Source organism: Paramormyrops kingsleyae, chromosome 20 (assembly GCF_048594095.1).
Source record: "Paramormyrops kingsleyae isolate MSU_618 chromosome 20, PKINGS_0.4, whole genome shotgun sequence".
In the NCBI taxonomy this organism is placed as follows: domain Eukaryota; kingdom Metazoa; phylum Chordata; class Actinopteri; order Osteoglossiformes; family Mormyridae; genus Paramormyrops; species Paramormyrops kingsleyae.
Window position 1 is genome coordinate 13041267 of NC_132816.1, and position 17081 is coordinate 13058347.

The 17081-nt window shown below is 42.9% G+C and overlaps 1 protein-coding gene across 6 annotated transcripts in view; it reads right to left on the reverse strand.

The window, feature by feature from the left end:
- Positions 1 to 4453: 4453 nt before the first annotated feature.
- pald1a (phosphatase domain containing paladin 1a) overlaps positions 4454 to 17081 on the reverse strand; it is a 54957-nt gene continuing 42329 nt past the window's right edge. For all 6 annotated transcript variants that reach the window (XM_023808134.2, XM_023808131.2, XM_023808133.2 and 3 more), the window contains 2 exons: positions 11644 to 11799; positions 4454 to 7204 (listed from right to left, as the gene is read on the reverse strand). In XM_023808134.2, the coding sequence (XP_023663902.2) occupies positions 7055 to 7204; positions 11644 to 11799 (306 nt within the window). In that variant the 3' untranslated portion in view covers positions 4454 to 7054. The remainder of the gene's footprint in view (positions 7205 to 11643; positions 11800 to 17081) is intronic.

Below are 17081 nucleotides of genomic sequence, written 5' to 3' on the forward strand. Positions count from 1 at the left end.
GGCCGTCCGTTAACACTGTTATGCAGTAACCTCCGTCGTGCTCTCGCCGTGAGAAACACTTCGCATTCCTGCTAATGTTTATGTCTCTGACGATTCAGACGTATTCCCACTTGAGACCATTAAAAGCTGTTAGAAAATTGACGCACCACCCTCTCAATGCCAGAGTAAGCAATACCAAGGTCTGGACCATGCAAATGATCTATTCATTGCGGCTGAAATGGGGGCATCGTGGATTAAAACAGGTGAAAGTATTCATAGTTGACCTTGAGATCGTTTTCTCATGTATGAAATGACAGCAGCTGAGAGGCCTGACAGATGACTAGAAGTGTTCCTTTTGTATGAAGATGGCCTTCTTTTCATTTCAAGATGTCTGCCGACCACAGCAAATAGCAGCAAGGCCGGTAATTAAATGCGGTGATCTCAGGAGACTGTCTGCATATCAGGACAGCTGACGCATGCAGCTGGTTCACTGGGGATCTCATGACCTGCAGTCATGGCAAGCAAGTTTAGCGCATGTTAGCACTTCGGTGTACCGGCCTGTTTCATTTTTAGAGAGCGGTCAGTCAATACAAACCCACCAAAGCGGGAATAGGATTATGATTACAGTTAAGGTCATATGCAAAAAAGCTTAAATTTCTTTCCAGGTTGTAGCTTTCACCGTTACTGATGTCCAAACACCGCTATTCCGGTACCTATTTCGTTTCAGAGAGGCTCAATTTATACCCAGTATTTCAATCACATCACAAAAGCAGCACTTTCCAAAACAAAGCTGTCTAGACAGAACTTTTTTTTTTTTTTTTAATTTTCACCCCCAAACACTGTAATGTATCTGCAGTCGGTGACATTTCTACTCCATATGTTTACCCCGTCTGTCTGTAATTGCCTCCACGTTCGTTCGATGGTCAATGTGCAACAGGTGTGCTTTAATATGCATTTATTCCCAGGGGCCGTAAAGGGAGTTGACTCCAGTCCAAAGTATGAAATTAATAAGAGATGGAAAGTGACCACGTTGTTAAAAGAAGGAAAGCGTAGCCTATCTTAGATCCTGCAAGCGGGCAGTTGTCTTCACAGAGGAGAACGATGATTATAGAGTGTAAAACACATCACGGGTATAAATCACAGATTTTATTTTATTGTCGAGTCATGGAGAATTCTAGACGTGTCTATTTTAAAGGTCTCTGAGGCAGGCACCCAACACAATGGGCCTCCCCAACTTCGAATTGTCCCTTTGGTGATAAATGCCCCCATTTTGGTGCTTTGATTTTCTGCACTTAGACCATAAACATCATAAATGATACATCACCTACGGACCTGTTCTCTCTCACAAAACCCAGAAGTGACCTGACGTCTCTGATTAGCTGGATGGGTGAAACCGCTTAGAGATCAACTGCTGATGTGATGCAACCATGGGCCTCCGGCTTCGGCAGTGTGATGATTGCCGCTGTTTTCCTCTGTCTCGCAATATTGACATCGAAACAGAAACCCAGAAATAAGGACGTGCATAGAGGACACTAAGGTTCTAGCATTGATCAAAACAATTGGGATTTAAAGTCAATATTTGAAGGAGCTTGAAACTACAGCACCAATTAAGATTTACTAAGACGTCTGAATTACCCCTGAAACTGAGAAAAGAAATAAAAAATTTTTACCAGTATGTCCACACTAGAAGGGTCCTGCTGTGAAATGTTAAGACGTTTTTCAGCTGCCTCTGACACTGAGAGTGTTGTGGGATGGCAATATTAGTAAGAAGGATTCAATGTTTATGGTCCTGCGGTTGTTTTAGTACTTCTTCCCAAACGAGACTTTCAAATGCATGATTTAACTTTATCACATACTTCTATCCGCTGGTAATAGAGCCCCTTTTCCAGAAGGCATAAAAATCAAATAAGATTGTGTTAGAGATTAAAGCAAAGGGGTCATTTTATTATATGGCGCAATAACTAATTCTCTGACGATCTCGTTCGAGCTTTTAAAGCCAGGCTGGAAAGTAATTAAAAAAGATTACACAAGTGAAATGAGAGTCGAATACACTGCTGGGCAGCTCAGACGCAAGCCAATGTAGCCTCTCTATGCTACTCTCATCTGCGGAGGACGCTTTCAATTGAAGTTCATTACATCCCCTTTGGCCAGATATTCCTCAATACGCTCCTTTGTTTTTGAAATCCTTGGATCCTTGAGGACAGCAGGCTTGAGTTACATGTTGGAATATCACGACGAGTTTGGGAAGCATATCAAAGCCAGAAGCCGCCATATCGTCCGGGCACAGTCACCGCGTCTTTGCCTTATGACCTACAGACAAGGCATGCCACCCCCCCCTCAACGCCATGTACCCATGTTACTGTTATGATGGCTTGGAAGGACTCGAGTGGTTCTGTTCTGCTATAAGAGCGACCAAAAATAAAATGATGAAATTAAGCTTGATTTTATCTGCCATTACAGGACTTGAAACAGTAGAAGTCGTTACAAACAAACCGGATACAATTGCACAATGCATCACTTCCTTTTGTGCCGAGATATCAATTTTGGTGTGGCTATCTATCTTTCGGTCGATTTCAGACACTGCGCCAATGCCTGCGTAAAGGGGGACTGAAACACATTAAAAATGAAATAAAATATCTGGGAAAGGCATGGACTTTAGGCCATGGGGCGGCTTATCTAAGCTCACAATATTACAAACGCAGCTGGTCATGACTAACCCCTTTAGCTTTTGTAAACTACAAAGGTCCTTTAATCTAAACCACTTGGTTTCCGTTTTCATTAATCCGGGATAGCTAGCAATGTGATAAAATCCCAACAACTTCCGTACTTACAGATAACCCCTTTGTGTACTTAAGAGGGGGGATGTGATCTAGGATATCAGTCTTTCAAAGGTGGACAGCGCAATTAGCTTAGCTTTGCCCTGACAGACCGCTACCTTTCTGGTCACTCCAGTCCAGAGTGCTCACTCTAGTCTATGACCCATTGGAACAGACTTCAAGCTCAAAGTCAATGCTTCAACAATATCTCAGGACGTTACATTTAATTATATACATTTTTTGTCTTGTCTTTGTGTCCCTTTTTCTGCACTTTATGTTTGTACAATATGTGGTATGTGAAATATATTGTCTAGTCAATATGTACATGTTGTATGTAGCATGTAAAATATTGTAAATGTGTAAATGTAGTACCTTGGGCCTAAGGTGACCACCTAATCCATATCAGGAGGGACACTATGAGCTACTTCAGGCTATGCAAACTACTTTAAAACCGAAAGGCTCATGTGCTCAGCTAAATTGTCCGGTTCATCGTATGCTTTTACTGGTTTGTTTCCTTGATCAAAAGACTCATCCAGCTGTTTCACGTTCGTGACACATGCATGACTATAGGAGACTGACCAATCAGCACACAGCAACAACTCGGTGCTGAATTGAAATCCAGGTCCTTTTAATTGACATGGTTGAAATGGTATGGTATGAAATGGATTTACAAACCCTGTCGTAGCTCATAGTGTCCTGCCTGACATGGATTATAATGGTTATCACCCTATTTGGGACTTTTGACAAAGATCTATTGATTTTCAATCTATAGGACTATTATTTCCATTTCCAGCATTACCAATTGGAAAGACAGATAATAGTACTCTGGGCTATACATGACTTCAGCTTCATTTGTTTCCTTGGTGTCCCCTTCACCACAGGGGGGTGCTTAAGGAGTAAAGAATGTTTAAATAACGAGTTCAGAAAAGCTAAATATGCTTTTAGCTAAATCTCATAAACTGCTTGCTAAGGTGTAAGGTGTTTTTTCTCTTATTTGGATTAATAAATCAGCCCATAAAAACATAACCATTCGGCAAGTCTTAGCTATATACTAATTGCATTTAACGCCAATTAGCATTATGTATCCGCTAAGGTAGCGGAGACGTTGGTCTGAGGTCACGAGGTAACATGGATGCACAGGTGATGGAGCTTTCCAACGGCTCAGGGAGCGATGTCAGCATGAATTTGGAGAAAGTTAAGAAAGAAATGGGCCAAAAAACCCAGAAAATGCCAATTATCTGAATGTCACTTATCTAAATATAGCAGCGCTCTGACGCCGGACGACGCACACTGGTCACGATCCGCATCTGTGTGTGTGGTGGAGAAAATAGCCTCCGTGGAAAGTCTTGTTTCTAAGCCATCCGCGGCGGAAATAGCGACGATGGGCCGAGTTTCCACGCTGGCCGAGCGAACGGTGTCCAGCCAAACTTTATATTGGCCCGACATCTGACTTGGAAACATGCGACACGTCAGATGTAGCCGAAGGAAGAAAATCTGCCAGTCGGAGGAGGAACGCTGAAGAGAAAGCCACTCTGAAGATGTGATGTGGGAAAAGTCAACAGTGCAGAGATAGCTAAGATCCACTGAAATGCAAAATGAAGGGACTAGATCGAATTTACGTGAAAGAACAGCACACGGCTTCATGAGGCACACAGCTGTAACGTTTTTTCATCTTTTATTTTGCAAAAAAAAACGTAGCAATGTAAAATGAAATACAATGATGTCCAATATTTAATACAACCCGGCATCTCTCGACAAAGTGTGGACTTTCCTACCAAAGTAGCAACAAGGCTAGCTTTTCAGAAGGCACTGCATTTTATTTGCTTTTAGTATAAATATAGAATTCACTTGAGGATGAATGGCGATTTTGAATCCATTCCCTCTTACTGGGAGATCACAGAAGCCATTTAACATCCATGTAAAACATTGCAGCGACCGCACAGAGCTGTATGTCTGACATTATTGCCATTTTAAAGCCTCTCTTAGCAGAAAATTTAAAACGTCCAAATTTAAAAGAAATATCTGGCATTTGAATTCAGCCGTTTTTCATGGGTAGAGTGTGGGACACAGACGACGGAGATGTGTGAAAACATCCATTATTCAAGCTCAAAAAGAAATTTACACCCAATTAAATATCTTCCCAGTTTCTTCACAGACACTGTAATGATGAGACTGTTTCATCCAAATCACTGTTGTAGGAAAACCCTGCAAAAGCAGCAGACCCGTAGACGGACAATGTGAACTTAAATTGCTTATAATACATTTCTGTAAAAAATAAGACATTTTTGTGTTAAACTTGCAGGGAAAATAAATGGCAAGACCATGCATATGATGTGTCCTCCCACATGTACGGTACATAGAAAGCAGCATCTGTAAATGGATGCATCTGAAAAGTTGGGCCTATTTGCCCTGGACTGTGGACTTCATAGGATTATAATTATAAAAGGCAAATGAGACCCCAGATGTTACATGCCCCAGCTCTCATGACAATCCCCCTCCTGCTTTTTGCTGCATCAGCAGTTTCCAGCTATAAGTCAATGGCATATGCTCTGTAATTTAATTACTTCAGTGAGTCCGATGATGTCACAAAACAAAACGGCTCTTTATAGGAGCAAGTCATGGAGATCTCTCTTCTCCCCCCCCCCCCCCACACCTCCTCAGCCCTGTCCTGCCGTTTCACCGTCGACTGAAGTGGAGCCAGATTCTCATGGATGTACAATAAAACCTCAATCCCCGGCCTAATTCAAAGCAGACTTGGGACGAAATAAAACACTTAAATGGTCAAAGAAGAAGCTGGAAAACATGGCTGGCTCTTCAACTCCAAACTAAAGTAACTTCTATTTGAATTACCAAGAATTTTTTTCCTTATAATTAGTAAAAAATTTTTTTTTTTTGGTTATCACGTTACACATATTGCAGTGTTTTAGTGCTCCCATTTTTACAAGGCAGGACGCTTTTCTGATAAACATCACGTAATTCATCCCATGGTTCCTCAGCGCTTTTTAAGTTTGTTAAACTGCGACTTTATGGTCCTCATTCACTGCAGTGGCGACACTTGCATGTGATCTTCTGGGATGGCCCTCTTCTGAGGAATCGGAGTAATTACGTATTACGTAATTATGTATTACGTAATTATGTTGTAAATCTGGACTTATTTAAATTCATAAATTTGCTCAACAAACATCACACGTGTGGAATGACACCATCTCCATCCTTCATGTTAACATCTCACATTTTGGCAAAATGGGTTTGTGATGTTTAAAATAACTATGCTACGGATATTTAGTTCATGTACCTTAATGCTTGAAACCAAAATTAGCATATAAATGTGAAAAAATGTTTTTGCAGACTTTGTTATGACCTATTTACAAAATGTGTAAATGACTGATGTGCATATCTATCAAAGGCCTTTTTGTACAAAATATGTCCATTTAATCTTAAAAAAAACAAAGATGATGTAATTTTTCATGCAAATACAGAATAAAATTAAAAGCAGACATGTTTTAAGTTCTGGTCTTACAACTGGGGTCTCAAAAGTAAAATGAGAACTATTGTGATTGTATTCATTGAAAAAAACAGAGTTTGTCACAAGCCTGATGTATCGTGACTTTGCTTACATAACACTGAGAAGTCTGTTTAAATGCGTTAATAACTTGATCTAATACTAGCAATTCCTCAAGCAACATTTCTGTGAAAGACTGGAATCAGCACATAAATGTAACATTTAAAGTAAAGCACATTTTACAATGTAGCCTCATAGTGTATCCGTAATTCCATCTCTTTCAAAAAAACTGATGATGATGACTGATGACAGGCAATAAACATTGGGAGACAACATGTCCACATACAGTAACATTAGATTAAGTAGTAAATTAAAACTCTAAATTGTTAATTCTAAGTACTTCCCCTCTGCCTGCGCCCAGCATATGGAATGAGGTAAACATCTGCTAGGAGTGATGATGCTGCAGAATAGCTTTGACAGGAGATTATAAGGAAAACCAATATTTCTAAGCTTCTGTGTGTCCATTGGATAATCAACACCCCCCGCTATTCCTTCACACTTCCTCTCTCGTTAATCAGCCGCTTCTACTTAAAAAGAACGTTAAAAATCCTTTAAAAATGATAAGGTATCAGAACTGGCAGCTTTCCTACAGAGGCGTTGTTTTCCATGACACAGGAACCCTGCGGATGGGATCTGGCCAATCGAAGGCATCTCAGTATGCGACTGGAAGGCGGCCCTACAGACGCTCGGCCAGACCTCAGAGGAATTCGCCCCTGAAGGATAGTGGCTGGTTACTCTGCTGCTGCCAGCGGCTGCGGAGCCGTGACAGCTGCGTGTCTTTGGGGTTCTCAAACTCCGAGAAGCCCAGCTGGTCCAGGATGGAGTACACCCCAGCACTGGTGGCCACCTAAGAGAGAGAAGATAGCGGAGACGTCAGTCAGAGGGCTTCCAGAATTCACCACCTCTACGTAAACAATGAATTGGGCTAATCACCTGTCATTTTCGAAAGGCACCTTTAAAACCATTCCCTTTACTTAGAGAACACGATAAACAGGCCATTGCAGAACGTGCCCAATCACGTGCACCACTGGAATGCTATGCTATGTCAACAGCATGATTGCTGTTCAGTGTTTTTAGGCACGTTTCTCACTGAGATTATTTGCAGAAGGATGGTTAACGTAATAAAATTTTAAGATTAACATAAATCCACATCAAGACATCAAACATTAAACAGAAACAATAACAAGGCAGCTCTGATGATGTTCACGTTCCCATCTAACCATTAAACACCTCTGCAGGCTCACAGCTTACATTTATTTGCACTACCTTTGTTTGTAATATAATACATTTCTCTATAGGAGTTCTGAACATGTGAAACAAAGATGTTTTGAGGGACAGTAAAATCGGTTTACGTTTGAATCTTAACGTCAGGCCGAAAAGAAACACAAAGACCATGTGATTTTTAATAACAGAAGAGGACCTACTGATGACCAATTAATTGATGTTTGAGCAAGATTAACACGAAACAGCCCCCTTCTAGGATACTGAAGCAAACGCATGCAAACCATGCAACGGATTTATGGTAACGGCGAAAACATCACGCTGCGTCGCCATGAAAACGAGCCCCAGGAACAGGACTGAGAACCACGTGCCATCAAGTGGAAGGTCACCACTGGGACCACGTAAACAAGACCCCCCTCAGCAACACCTGGCAACAGCCTGACAAGTCGTCACCCCTCCCCCGGGCTGAGTCGGCGGCGACCGACTTGGACAGCAAATTAAACACACCGTTAAAGAGGGTCACAGCTTGCCTAGTTTACACGGCATACTGTTGTCAAGCCACAGGGGGCACTAACCCTGACCCCCACACCCACCCCCACCCCCCATCTAGGACTCGAGTTCGAAGCAGCCACTATTACACAAGCATCAAGTAAATATTTATTTCCATGCAGCCCGGCTTCACCCGGCAGGTCCAAGTCAAGGCGTTATAAAGATCACGCCGTTTCTCTCCGGAGTCGTTAACAGCTACGTATTCACGTAGACGTGTCACTGCTGCCTGGCTGCATCTATTCAGGCGCTCGTTCATAGTTTCCTGGGGGGGGGGGGGGGGGGGAGGAGGAGGTTTGTTGGCACATATTTGACTTTGAAAGACCACCTCCAATTGTACGAGAGAGCTACCAAGTTCACAAGGTCTCCGGATCCATTTTCTGCATTGGACGCATCTTTACCGCAATATCGACATGGTTCTGCGGAAATTTGGAAGGATTATATTGCTGTAGGGTGGTCTACTGGAATATATGAGATCAGAGGCACTGGATATTCTCAGCAAAATTGGCTCTGCTCCACTCCAAGAGGTCACCCATATCCAGAACATCAATATGCCCACTATCTGTATTTGCAAATACTTATTAGCAACCCCAATGGAGCTGATTACAAGGAGCATGTCCTGCAGTGACAGTCAGATTCATAAAGATTCACATACGAATTACCTTGATGGTACTTTTGGTAAGGTATTTTCAGTACTTTCCCCATTGACTTCCAGTCGAGTACCAATACCAAAATTTCCAGTACCCAAAGCACCAAACCAGCTGGGAGTACTTATCTGGTACTTTGGAGTGGGACTTGCAAACGTGTTCTTTGTCAATTGCTTATGCAAATAGTCTGCTTCTGACACACAATACAACCCCTGTCTTGGAAAAAAAAAACTTGAACTGGAAAAAAGTAATAGTAATAATGTATGCATGGATAAATGAAGGGACCCAAACTTTAATTGCTATCTGGTCAGAAGAACCAGAATAAGATCAGGATGGCAAAATACTACAGTATTTGGTATAATATACTAGGGCGCAACAATATTGAAAAAAAATTAAACCCTTTGTTGTAATGGATAATGGAATATTTATAAAGCAAAAAAAGGAGTTCAAAATAAATTTTTCTCAAAATGATGAACAGTAAGGATGAAAATGATTATGACTGGCTCAGAGAGCGTAGGCAGAGTTTTTGCACCAGCAGAAAACTAACACTTGAAGTACCGTAGTTTTGGTATTTTTCTTGAAACGCCAAAAGTACGGCACCTTGTGTTGTGCAAAAGTCGCACAGGCTTCTATTATTACAGCATACAGTATGTAAAAGACAGCAATGTCACCTTTCAATTCAAGGACCACATTTCCTTCTGTAAATGACTATTTACCACACCGAGTTTTAGTACCTAATACTGACTGTCATTTGTACTTCATTAAATATACCTGGCATTCTCAACTAAGTGTGCCACATTCGGATATCGTCCGACATTCATCACTGGTGAAATACTTCTAAGCAGTTTCCTAACGAGACGTATTTTGTGAAAGTACTTTTCCAGTCTATATCTATACCAGTATTATACTAAATAATCACCAGTGACGCCCAAAGCCTCTCGATTAACCCCAAGGGAAATGTAATCAACGGGTCGGAAATTATACAGTTGGGTCCCAGTGGGGAAAAAAAACACAAATTGAAGGTTTTCTTTAAACAAACTTCAAAGGGATCAGATTTAGACACCTTATTTCATTAAGACCGTGTCACCAAACCCAAGGCTATGAATAAAGATACCAGTGAGGGTAGAAATGAGCCTTTGAAAGTCAGGGTAGATGGAATTATGGAATTATGATCGGTCAGCCATTGTAGCTCAGCAATGAGAAGTGAGTTTTCTCCTTTTCCAATGACATACATGAACTCACTGGTTGTCTTATGCATCAACGCAGATGCGTGGCTACCACATATGGATCCTTAGCTGCCGCTTGCTAATAAGGAACAGCCAAGATACTCCAAATAAATCACAGCCGTGAAAAGGGAGCTTCCCATTAGCTAGCTGGTTTAAATTACGCCTGGCTCATATTTTCCTGCGTAGGCCGTGGCGTCAGCAGCAGTCAGAATGTTTTCTAGTATCGTAACGGAAATGACCCATACGTTCTGCTTTCCTTGTATACTGGAGGAAAACATGACACTTTGTGGTAATACTTGAGTCCTACCGAAATGTTCCTTAAGGAAAAAAAAAGTTTTAATGAAATATTATCAGAGTGCCTTAATTACGATGATCTAGGGCACTCCAGCTTTGACAGATCGCACACTGAATACAACACACCAGTGTCGAACTGAAGCTATTCTAGTATCTCCTATGAATCTGATCATAATAAAATGTATTGATCCTTTCAGAAGGCACTTCTGACTTCTATCCATACTAAAAAAAAAACAAGAATTTTGTGACCGTTTCCATAAACATTATGGGAACTTTAACGTCAGAAATCAGCGATGTTAATCTCCTATTAACAAACATTTTGATTAATCCAAACAGGAAGCAAAAACAGTCAGATAAATATGCTCCGTAGAACCGCGCCCCAGTTCATGAAAACTGGAAATGTTTTGTGAATATAATTAATTTGCGGAGCACTTCTCAGAGCCTTACTGAATGAACTTAAAAACAAAAAGGGACTGTTAAGTGTTGAATAATATTCCAGACGGGACGCAGCCCAGTGGATGGGGTCACTTGTTAGGAATGCCCGTAAAGGCAGAGCCTTTCTGTGCGAGAACAGCTGGCCAGACCAAGCCAGGCGATGGACACGGCAACAAAGAATGGGCTGCCATGCTTTATGGAGTTCAGGACGTGGGGGAATGGCATACGGCGGCACCAAAATAAGCTTGTAAAATTTAAAAAAGGTGGGGGGGGGGGGGACAGGGTGATTAACATGCGACTTACACCCCCTCAGTTTCTGCACTGCACTCTGTGGAAATACAGGCTACATCATTCACAAAACGCACAAATGCAGAAACGTTTCAACTGACATTTGCGCACTGCGCACAACCAAAAGGTACAGTCTCAATATTTTTGGAAGCATTTACTACAGTGACATCTCTGCTTTAGTGCAAATATTTACACACGCAAAGCTATTAATGTGCTAGAAATATCTGGCAAATATTCTGCATAAAGGTAGGGAGACTGGGAGAGAGATGATGAAAGAGAGAGGGAGAGAGGAAAAGAGAAAGACAGTAAGAGAGGGAGAGAGAGAGAGAGATCAGGAGAGAGAGAGGACTACATGTACTGTATGAGACTCATTTGGAAGACAGCCACACATTTCCTCACAGAAAAAGTGGAATTACGTCGTATTTCACATGGATTTGATTTCTAAAGTGAGAAAAATGTAAGAGGGAAGAAAATATGCAAAACGACAGAATAAATGCCTTAAAACACTGTAAAATATACCCAAAACCCACTTCCTCTCAACTTCAAGGAGATGTTCCTGAGAGGCTTCGAGATAGAGAGAGAGAGAGCAGGCCCAAGTTGCACGCCAGCGTCCACCGGAGGGCGCTCACCTGGTACATCCACTGGCTGAAAGACCGCTGCCAGGAGTCCTTCTTTTCCAGGTGCAAGTAGGTGTTGAACAGGATGAGGTACATGTACCGCTCGAGGAACTGCAGGCTCTTCAGCAGCGAGCACTGCATCTCCTTTTCCGTTTTGCCAGTCTTAATCTGTAGGACGGGGAGGGGGGGGCACACACAACAATGGGGTCAGTATAAAAATCAATAATTCGGAATGATAGGTAACACTACTCGACTCAAAATGTACACTAACTAAAGAGTCAACAAAGAAAAGCATTCCGAGCACAATACACACGTCACTCCCTGTGCAAGCCTAAGCAGCAGCACCCTTTCCAGTGTCTCCCCTTTTTCCACAATTATTTACCTCAAGACCTCTCATCGCATCAAATATCCAGCTTCATCCAACATCATCCCATAATGACCAGGGTCAGGTGACCAGCCCATTGACCAGGGTCAGGTGACCAGCCTTTACTCATCGTTAGTGTGCGTATAAAACTATTAATAAAGTAAGTACACGAAATGTGCTACAGTTCTGAAGCTATCTGACAGTGCTTCGATCCTGACTCTGCTATATACAAGAATTTTTTCTGTATTTCTTTATTTTTTCCTGACACCTTTGGGTTAACTACAGTGAGCTATTTACTAACATTTTATATTGTATATATGCACTTTTTTTTTTTTTTTTTTTTAGCTGTGCCAATCCCTCACACGTGCTTCATTTAACTCTTATGTGAATATGTGACACTAAAATACAAGGGGTGTTTCTCAATACCAAGAACGCAAAGATCATACTTGTGGTCTTGGCAAGACCGGTCTTGCTAACTTGCCTCCCAAGAATGAACTTGGGCCGTAATGAATCATGGCATTGGTCTCGTTCAGAGAGGATGCAACCGATGTATCCTTGATATTTGGGGCGGGGCAAGAATGACACGAACCCAGGTCCCAACGGTGTGAGTCGATAGTGCAAACCACTGCACCACTGTGCCACCCCAATGCAAAATTTCAATATCACAAAATGAAAGGAAAAAAATAAATGAAAAAACACTCAGTTGTGCCCTTTTGTACAGCAAGGCAGCCATTATGGGCAGAAGACAATTCAGCATGAACAAAGATAATTCATTTGGTCAAGAAATCAGGTCCCAGGCCCAAACCAATGTAAACCAACCCAAAATGATAAACTAGGACATTGCTACCAAATCCAGTCCTGGGGGACCCACAGACTGTCCACATTTTTGCTCCCTCTCAGTTCCCTACCAGACAGTACATATTTACCAGGAGCTGGGAGGGAACAAAAACGTGGACGGTCTGTGGGTCCCCCAGGACTGGATCGGGAAATTCCTGCTTCTCTCCCACCTCCTTCTCCTCCCTAACGTCCATCTGGTAACTGTATATTTCAGCTCATCAGCTCCACAATTGCAGGCCAGCCGGACACCCTTCGTACCAAGAAGGTTCACGGAACCGTAATTAAGACGCTCCACGATTCTGGATTCTCACAATGCAGGTGTTTACTTTCCAGACGTCCATTATTCCATTTCAAAATAATATTTCTACATATATCTCCTACAAACCTGGCCAGAAGCCAATATGTTGAGCTTCATTTACTGACCTGCACAGGTTAACTTTTTATCCCACGACAACTGCTACTTCCATACCAGCACACAACAACGATGAGGCTCTCAAAAAAAGAACAAGTTTATTTTTGTAGCCTTCATAGGGTATAAAAATAATTATTAAAAATGGTCCCTGCTGACAGAAAGCCTGGACATAGCCCTCCACAGAAAATTATTCCCCAGGCTTGATCATGAAGTAGTAAAGTTGTTTTGACAAAAGAATGATGCATTACAGTACAATTACATCGTAAATTCTTTAAAAGTAATTATCTTTATTTAAAATTGCCCTTAGACACTTTTGACACTACAGATACACAAAAGTTCTCAAAGGGTCAGTCTATAAGTGTTTTAAACTAATTTTTTGTCCATTTCCTGCTTAACAGTGTATTCCTGTGAGTGCTCAAATATGTCACACTTACAGTATTCAGTGCAAAGCCTTCTTCACAATTATTACTGCAGAGCAGTTTTTTGTTTATAGGAATGGGTGGGGGGTAAAGCTGCTTTTTCCTAAAGGCCGATGCCTGTGAAAATTAAACACCGGCACGCTAACGCAGGAGGATAGCTTGGACCAGCCCACACCGTAAATCACGGCGCCAGAGACCGGGGCAGAACGCATACGTGGGGGCACGGCTCAGAGAAGCCCAGCTATTTCCACAAGCGCGGCCGTAACGGTGGGCGGCGGGGTGCAGGGAAACACTGTGGGCTGCCATCATCTTAGGGCTTTTCATCTGGGAGCCCTAAGCGAAAAACCGGGAGACGCTGGGGGCGGAACGTAAGCGATAAAACACGGCAGCTTTTGTAAACAGCGAGGGGCGAGCGCGGTAAATCATCGCGGGCTGGGACAGCGGCTCGCGGCCACAAAGAGGCCGGATTCACGACCGGGTACCCCTCGTTAATGAAGCACACAGATACGCCACAACCCCTACCTGCTGGAAACTGAGGAAGTGCATCAGTAGGAAATTAAGAAAAAAAATAATACTCTTACAGTCAAGGGCGTAGGATAGAGTTCAATACTAGAGGGGGGAGGGGCATGACAAGTATTTAAATATGAAGGTCTATTTTTCTTGGGGGTGGACGAATGAAGCCAAATTAAGTATGGGGGGGGGGGGGGGGGGGTCACCCCCAAGTCCCCCTTCGGTTCCTACACCCCTACTTCGTTTTGGTACCCGGGTTTTGAAGCTCAGCTGTATCTGAACCATAGATGATAGCCTTTCTACACTAAGGCTTCAAAGGCTTATGCTACATACATCTGAGAAAAATAAAATCAATCAGGATTCCATTAAATTCTATTAAACAATGGATTTCAGGAATGTTTGGCATGATTATTAACCTTTAGTTAAACTCTACTATAAAATATTTTCATAATAATATCATGAAAGCTTAATAAATGCCAAAGGAAATGGGTAAAGTACCCATTGTTAGTACTCATGCAACTCAGCTGCTGAAGGCGACCAGCCCATTCATTCGCTTCACTGGGGCCTTATTAACACATATTACAGCAAAGACTTCTGTTTTTTTCTTCTGGCCCGAACACGTGGAGAACCTGACGCCCAACCTTATCCCCAGGGGTGGCCCGTCCCAAGACCATACACCCGTCTCATTTTCTAAAAATTGGTGTCTTCTGGTATCATTCCTAGGCACCGTTTAGATAAACCCTTCTCCGGTTTCCTACCCAAATAAAAGTTTCCATTCTCTCCTCCCCACCCTATGCCACACGGTTGGGTTAGCCAGTCAGACTAGGGAAAGCCTTACTCTTGCATGGTGAATCCTTAACTGGGACTGGAAGGTTGGTAGAAATGTGTGCACCACACAGCCTGCAAATAACACACTCACAGCAAATAACACACTCACAGCAAATAACACACTCGCAGGCACATTAAAATTCATCCTACCTGAGGGCGACCAGCACAAAGCTATTTAGTTACACTACGCCCCCTAACCTTAGTGCCATTATAATATATTTTTTTCGTGAATTTGCATCTGCATCCTTGAGAAAAATCAACTGGTACATGAACAAAATTGCAACCACGTGTGAGACGGACGGTGAAGAAAATGCACAGCGACAAGACAAAATGGTGGTCAGAATAACCGCCTCCGCAATGACTGTGCACCGGCGTGACGGAACGCTGGGGTCTGCAATACAACACAAGAATTTGCCAGAAACATCCATCCATCTGGATGAATAGCCAGACTGTTAATAACTTACGGGCACTTGTGCATGAATCTGACCGTGAGGCCGTTCGCACGGCGGCCGTGTTTAAGTGGACGGGAGGACATGTTGATGGATCTGAGGGTTTGCTGTAGTCAGGGAAGTAGCACATTAAATGGAATGAACGCTCACGGAAAGCGCCAGGCTTACGGGTCTGTCAGGCGATTACCTCATCGCTTTGCTGAATGAGTACACATTCGGGGAATAAAGCCTGGGAGCTCCCGGGAATCACGGAGACAGATAGATAGATATGAACATCCATCCTGGTCAGGGCCACAGGTGGACGGACACCAGCAGCCAGTTCGAAAGGAGGATGTGTGAAGGATGTGTGAAGGATCCCCTCTCTTTTTTAAAATAAGCCCTGGCTCTCACAGGAATATTTTATCATCTTATGCTGGTGCCAGGTGGACTATACTCACAGATGCTTAGATTGCTTGTTTACTGCATGTTTATTCCAGCTTAGATTGCTTGTTTACTCCATGTTTACTCCTGCTTAGATTGCTTGTTTACTCCATGTTTACTCCTGCTTAGATTGCTTGTTTACTCCAGTTATCTTCACGGCACATTTTACTATACAAATCACGCCACGTTAGCATGTTTATCCCCTTCGCTCTGTTTGCATGCCAACGTCACTGGCAGCCGTTTCTGACATTGCGTCCTCCGGCCAGCTGCAATAACCGGGTACGGCCCAGTTAAATTCTGAAGAACTAAAGACTTCAGCTGTTTCAAAACACCCTGCGGCGTCTGGGGGGAATTTAAAAAGCAGGGCATCACGCTGACTCTATGGAGAGCAGGGCATGGTGGGGGCTTGGGGCCACGTCCGTCATGCTAGCGGGATGCTGCGCATGCTACCGGCCGTGGGGGGCAATCGGCCCCCGTTCGGTACAGGTCCGTGTTCTCTCTACAGCACACTTTGGACACGTTGCCCAGCCACAGTGACTGAACTGCAGTCCTCTCCAGATGGCAATTACAGGCCGCTGGAAGACAGATGACTCACGCTGAAGCCCACACATATCTGAAAGTGAATCATAATCATTAGGAGGCTCTGGTTCTCTCACACTGGTCCTGGCCGGGGAAGCAAACTCGCCCCCTCACACAGTGCGCATAGGCAGCCCGGTCTCTAGAGGCCCCTCCGGTGCCCAAAATCCATATTCTGATACCAGTGACCCCTGGAGGTTAGGGATCACAAAGGCTGTACACTGCAGGGAGGGAGTGACCAGCTCTCCCCGCCAGCTGAATCAAAGCAGCTAAAGGCTAACTGAAGCTGTACCTAGTCATTATAATGGAGAACTTCAGACAGGCCAAATTATTTTTAACACATTCAGCTTGCCTACCGCAAACATTATGTAACATTCCGGCGTATAGCTAACCCCGAAAGGGAAAAAAACAACATGCATTCAAAGTTTTATACCGAAACAAAAATTTTGAAATGGTAAAAGTGGAAAAAATACCGCTATACTATTAGTAGATTGTGAAGGACATGTTTCTTTAACAACAGCTGAAGGACAGAATTGACGTGTAAGAACTTGTTATAGAGGAGATGACTGAAATTGAAATTTTGCTAGCGGTCGAGCATCTGACAGAAATAAGAGTAACTGCCTTGAAGGCGGGAG